This window comes from Monopterus albus, unplaced genomic scaffold, assembly GCF_001952655.1.
Source record: "Monopterus albus unplaced genomic scaffold, M_albus_1.0 scaffold41.1, whole genome shotgun sequence".
Classification (NCBI taxonomy): domain Eukaryota; kingdom Metazoa; phylum Chordata; class Actinopteri; order Synbranchiformes; family Synbranchidae; genus Monopterus; species Monopterus albus.
In genome coordinates, this window is record NW_018127921.1 from 3,451,084 (window position 1) to 3,456,912 (window position 5,829).

Below are 5,829 nucleotides of genomic sequence, written 5' to 3' on the forward strand. Positions count from 1 at the left end.
TACTTATGACCATGTGATATTTCAGTTTTTCTTTTTTAATAAATCTGCAAAAATGTCAAAAATTCTGTGTTTTTCTGTCAATATGGGGTGCTGTGTGTACATTAATGAGGAAAAAAATGAACTTAAATGATTTTAGCATATGGCTGCAATATAACAAAGAGTGAAAAATTTAAGAGGGTCTGAATACTTTCCGTACCGACTGTATATTCCTCATTGAGCTCTTACCACCAGGTGTAAACACACATTACATACTAATGCAATACTAAAAATGCAATAAACCAGTCAGTAATCACAGCTCACTTACTGACTGGCTGGGGTTATGTTAGTTAAAGAGTGGGTGCATACATAATGGTCAGTGGCTCCAGCTAATTGCACCAAATGAAGACGGATAATGAAATACCCAAAAAAGGAGAGATGCGGCATGGTTGTAGTCAAGCAGATTTTTATCACAATATTTGATATGATTTACTAGGATTCTTGGACCATAAAGTAATTTTTAGCATGCTGATATGTTACGAGATTGAGCCAGATTTAACTAACAAATCATATATGCATATTACCAGAGAAACAGCACCTTGGTGCTCTAAGGGACAAGCCTCCCCTGCACTGCTGGAGTAAGCTAACATTTACATGAGTGTTTACTGGATGATGGTATGTGTGTGTGGACTGAAGGGATCTTTTTCTCAAAACTGTATTCAGATGAATGCGTGTCAGTTCAGAAAAGGTGTTTATTGCATTGGTCAACATTTAAATTGTAAGACTGTTTAGGCCCCAGGCTGTTGGTCATGCTGTCAGTCCCATTGTGTTGTGACCTCTGTGTGGAGGGGTCGTGGAATCTTATCATTAGATAAACATGTAGCTCTTATTACTGCCGTAACTTCCTGGAATGGCATTTGGCACAAAGTGGCAACCCAGGCTATTAATAAACTGTACAGATATACCACAGAACAGGGCAAGACTGAGGGAGGAGAAATTTGGCCAGAGCAAGTGATTATTGCAAGCCCAAAAATATCTTAGTGCACAGGAACTGATAGGAAGCTTTTTACATTCCTTCCTATAAGCACCTCCAATTCCTAGTTGCATTTCAATTGCCCCATTGTCAGCACAGGGAGCTTAACTCCAAACCTTGGCTGTACTTTGCTTTTTGGCTGTGGCCAGTTAATATGTCTGTTTTACTAGGCACTCTTATGTGGTAACAAATCATTCTAATGTCTTGTTTCTCTAGAATAGCTGAGAGCTAAAACCGCAAACATTCTGGTAAAAATTTTAGGTCCCAGTATTCAGTGTTCTCCATTTGATTTATAGTTTCACTTCTGTATAATTAGATTTTATGTGACATTTACATCTGTCTTGCCATGCCACTAACCCACTCACACAGATTTTGGATCACTGTTTTTCAACTATTAGTTGAATCAATCACATAATTATTCCAAGTAAATGTAAATTCAACAATTAATTGATTAATTTTTAAGTAATTTCTAAGTAAAGTAATTTTTAAGATAGCCCAGTTCCAACTCCTCTGCTGTGAAGATTTTCTGCTTTTCTTTGTCTTATGTGATAGTAAACTGAATGTTTTTCTGTTTAGAGTGTTTGCAATATGAAGATGTCACATTGGACATTTACACAATTTTCAGACATTTTATAGACCGAACGATCAATCAGTTCATTGACAGATTAATGTCTTACCTCCAGGTCGGATATGTGTGTATCCCAGGTCCTTCTCTGACACCAGCGAGCCTTTAAATCTGACCTCGGATTCCTCCTGCAGTCTCTTATGTCTAGGTTTCCTGTGAAACAGACCCCTCAGCATGGTTCCACTGTTCTCTCACTAGTCTTACAGTCTTGTTGTAATTGTAATTGCTTAGATTATGCCTTTTAACTGTAGCTCCAGTAATTCCTTATCTGGCAAAAGGTCTAATAAAGGTGTTGTGATAGTTCTTCAAATTAGATTTTTGTTCTTTAGTAGCAAAGCAGTGATGGTGCACTGCTGTTACAGGTAAGTGCACAAACAGTAGTGCCTTTTTAGAGCTGGGCTTCAGCAGCAGAAGTTCTCACTTTCTGCAGCTCTAACGTGCCTGTTGAGACCTCAGATGGAAGTTGTAAAGGTGTAAAACATAAAAGTGATAGTCAGTACTCCCAGTACTGTAGTTTGGGTTACAGCCAAACAGTTACTTTATTCTCCTGGAAACGTTGATGTTGCTGTAAAAGTTGAACAAAAACATAAATCAAGATATAACTAAAATGTCTTCTTCAGTGATGGAGTGTTGCTTTCCATTCCATTAAACAAAAAACTAAAATACTGTCCTACTAAAATTTAAAATGCCTTTAATGTCTTTCTATGCATCCATGTCCCACTGCAGATCCATCAAAGTCCCAAAACATGTGCAGCAGTGCTCACTGTTTGGCTGATTTATCGCAGTCACGGAGGCTTTGAAAGGACCACAAAGCTTAAGCCTCAATCACTTACAGACTTCAATAGCGTGATTGGCGCCATATTTCCTGATGCTCCTTGTTCAAACTGTTAGCCTCAATCACTTACAGACTTCAATAGCATGATTGGCGCCATATCCTGATGCTCCTTGTTCAAACTGTTGAGGGATGCTGTCATAAGTATCAGTTAGTTTTCCAGTCCAGTTCACTTGGTCAGGATCTCTCTTTCACCCATACAGTGCAGATGTCCTTCTGCCTTTTTTCCGGTCTCCTTCAGTCTCCAGTGTTGTTGTCTGGACCCCTTTTTCTTTTTCTGTCTTTCTAATATTCACTCTGAAAACCTAACCTTGTGGCCACAGCCACGTCTTTGTTTGTGCCACTGGTTGTACTCCTCCTCCCTCTCTTGCTTCCTCATTCTCTCTCTCCCTCTTTCTCCTGAGGTTTTCTATCTTGTTGAGAGTGACACATCAGGCAGATCTGGACAGAATAAAACTCAGGTGATAATCTCCTCTATTAAACAAACTTCTCAAGCCCTTTTTACCCTGTCGTCTTCATCTCTGGTCTGTGGTGTTGAGCAGGGTAGAGTACTGGTTACTGAGACTGTCTTGTATCACAGGTTCTTGTGTGTTTTTTGCATCAGTTCACTTCCGCTCAACATTTTTCATTCAGTGACAGCTAAAGAGCTCAGTGAACTAGATATTTAGTTATTGATGGACTTGTTGATAATCTTGCCTGTAACACACTTCACTTCTTTCTATTTTATATCCGTCTCGCTCATTTTTTCTCAATTTTCCAGCTCTCTTACTTTGAATGCATGTCTCTATGTCAAACACTCTCATCCCCAGTGAGCACTAAGTGGCTCTGACTCTACTAGACTGTCTCCCTCTGCATTTACTTATTTGGTACTGGGCTGATTTTTCCCAGGCTCAACTGAACCCTGTGTGTGAATGTGTGCATATGTGTCTCTGCCACTCCCTCTCTGTCTGTTCCCCTCATCCTTACTGACCTCGGTGCCTTGTCCACACTCATTTCTGTACTCGGGCTGTGTATTTTTGTGCATGGGAAAGTGTGTTTGTGTGTGTCTTTGATGGGACTACTGTGGTACCTCTGTCCACTACACAGGATACACCTCACTTTGCTCTGTTGTCTGTCTCTTACTCTCTTTTCTTTCTCACTTTAAATCCTGCCTCTCCAGTCCATTTGTGTTTATCTTTCCTTTTACTCCATCATGTCTGTAAGACTTTGCCTCTTTCCTTTTGTGTGATTTTAGGTTGTAAGCGTGCATATTAATACTGTTCTTTTCTTTTTCTTTGTTTCTTTTTGGAGGATCTCTTTTAAATACCTTCAGTCTTTTTTATTTTGTGATACTAAATTTTGTTGCTAGACTAAATGAAAGTAGTTGCTCCCTCACTGACTGGATGTGAATAATTATACAACACTAGCTGCTTTTAGGAGCAGGTGTAAATGAAAGTATTAGACTGAGTCACTGTAAGCGCGATATAGCATGCTTACTGACTGTTCTGTAATCCAATGACAAATGTGTGTTAGTGTTGCCTCTTTCCTCCCTTGTTGACCATGTTTATTTAGCTCAGGAGGCTCCTGGGGCCCAGCAGTGCCAGTGGCCTGGCTGGGAAATCGTGAACCCTGAGTTTAGACGCAGCAGCACTAATAATAAATGGTTTACATGTCTGTTGAGCCTGCACTGATATTATAAAGACAGGACTGTACTACAGCACGTCTGTGCATTCATTTGATTGTAAGGCTATGTCAGCTCAGTATGTTAACATTGATGTCTGCTGATCTCAGAAACTCAAACTAATTAATTATTACACCAGTTTTAGTATTGACTGGGTCATTACTTGCATAACATGAAATTTATTGCATTTTTCTTTATGTAGTATGTTCAGAAGTGCAGTGTTCTTTTTCTCTGTCTCCCAACCATTCTCTGTTCCCCTATCCCTTCCTTACCCAGTGGTTATCTATGGGATTTGGTTCTATGATAAGGAGGACTGTCAACGCATTGCAGAGAGGATGAAGATGTAAGTAATAGTAAGCTAATATTTACAACACCTAAAAAATCAGAAGAACATTGAATATACGATTGGTTTACTAAACAGTGACTGGGTTATGGTCCAACAGCTACATTTACATTTTTGTTTTTTTATTTTTGTTTTACTGCTTGTCACTACAGTTAGTTTTTGAAAAGAAATTGGACATGCATGTTTCTGGACTCCTGTGTGCAGTCTGACCCAGCAGGAGCAGGTCCTGGCTCAGTCTCAGGGTGGTTGGTTGTCCCCAGGAGGAGGACGAGATCGAAGTGAGGGGAAGGCAGTAGACATCATCCAGATGCTGACCAAAGCACGTACGGAGTATGACAAGGTAGGCAAGGCAGGTTTATGTGTATAGCACATTACAACAACAGAGAAATTAAGTTTGTTTGTTTTCATCTGAGACAAAGAAAGGATTAAGCACAATGCAATGCAAAATGACACATATCAATAGTAAATAGAACCAAATTTTAATTAAAAAAAGGCAAACAGAAAGGTCTGAAGCATTGAATTATCAAACCTCAAGCTTTCTGTTGCAGAAACTGTGTATGTTGCATTACAGCTGAACATTGAATTTTTGTGTCGGGACAATGAGCAGACCTGTACCAGGTGATTGAAGATGTCTCAGTGGTTCATAACATTACAGCAGAGCAGAAACACATTATGAAAGTCAACACCAAATACTGTAAGCTTTGGTGGAAAATCAGTAAATAGAATATTACAGATTTAACATTTTAGATGCCATTAAATAATTTCGTTTAGGGTAGATATGACCCAGACCTTATTGGTACATTTGCATTTCTTGATTCTGACTAGTAGGTATTTAAGATCTTCTTAAGTAGCCTATAGTACTGCAGTCATGTTTCTGTGCCTGTTTTGGACCTTGTATCTCCATTTTGCTGTCATTTCCATTGTTCCATTTTTCTGTATTGTCCTCTCTCACTCTGTTTTCGGAGAAGTCTACTTCAGAGCCAAAGGAGATTGGTGGCAGCAGTGTTCTATATGGAAACACCAACCTGATTAAACCAATACCTGTTAAACCGAACACTAAGGTGAAACACCCAGTTCCTACTGACATTCAGTTCCACATTAGTGCATTGTTTTCCCTTGATGTCTTATTTTTATATTAAGAGCAAAATTGTGACGTACAAGAAGACAATTTTCTCTTCATGCCTACCACTCCTCTTTTGTCTTATCCTGCACTGCATTTGTCTGTTCCAGGACAGTGAAGGTCCTGCACCAAAGTCTCTGTCTCTGGCCACTCTCTTTGGCTCTCAACCTCAACATCACCACCCATCTAAACCTGACCCCATGTCTCCTGTGGCTGCTCCCAGGACAGGGTCATCAGCAG

General features: G+C 39.6%; 1 protein-coding gene across 1 annotated transcript in view; it reads left to right on the forward strand.

Annotated features, from left to right (window-relative positions):
• Positions 1-5,829, forward strand: part of dcp1b (decapping mRNA 1B) — a 15,459-nt gene that overhangs the window by 3,679 nt on the left and 5,951 nt on the right. Inside the window, exons 4-7 of the mRNA XM_020599439.1 lie at positions 4,403-4,469; positions 4,674-4,809; positions 5,435-5,530; positions 5,700-5,825. Coding sequence (XP_020455095.1) covers positions 4,403-4,469; positions 4,674-4,809; positions 5,435-5,530; positions 5,700-5,825 — 425 coding nt within the window. The remainder of the gene's footprint in view (positions 1-4,402; positions 4,470-4,673; positions 4,810-5,434; positions 5,531-5,699; positions 5,826-5,829) is intronic.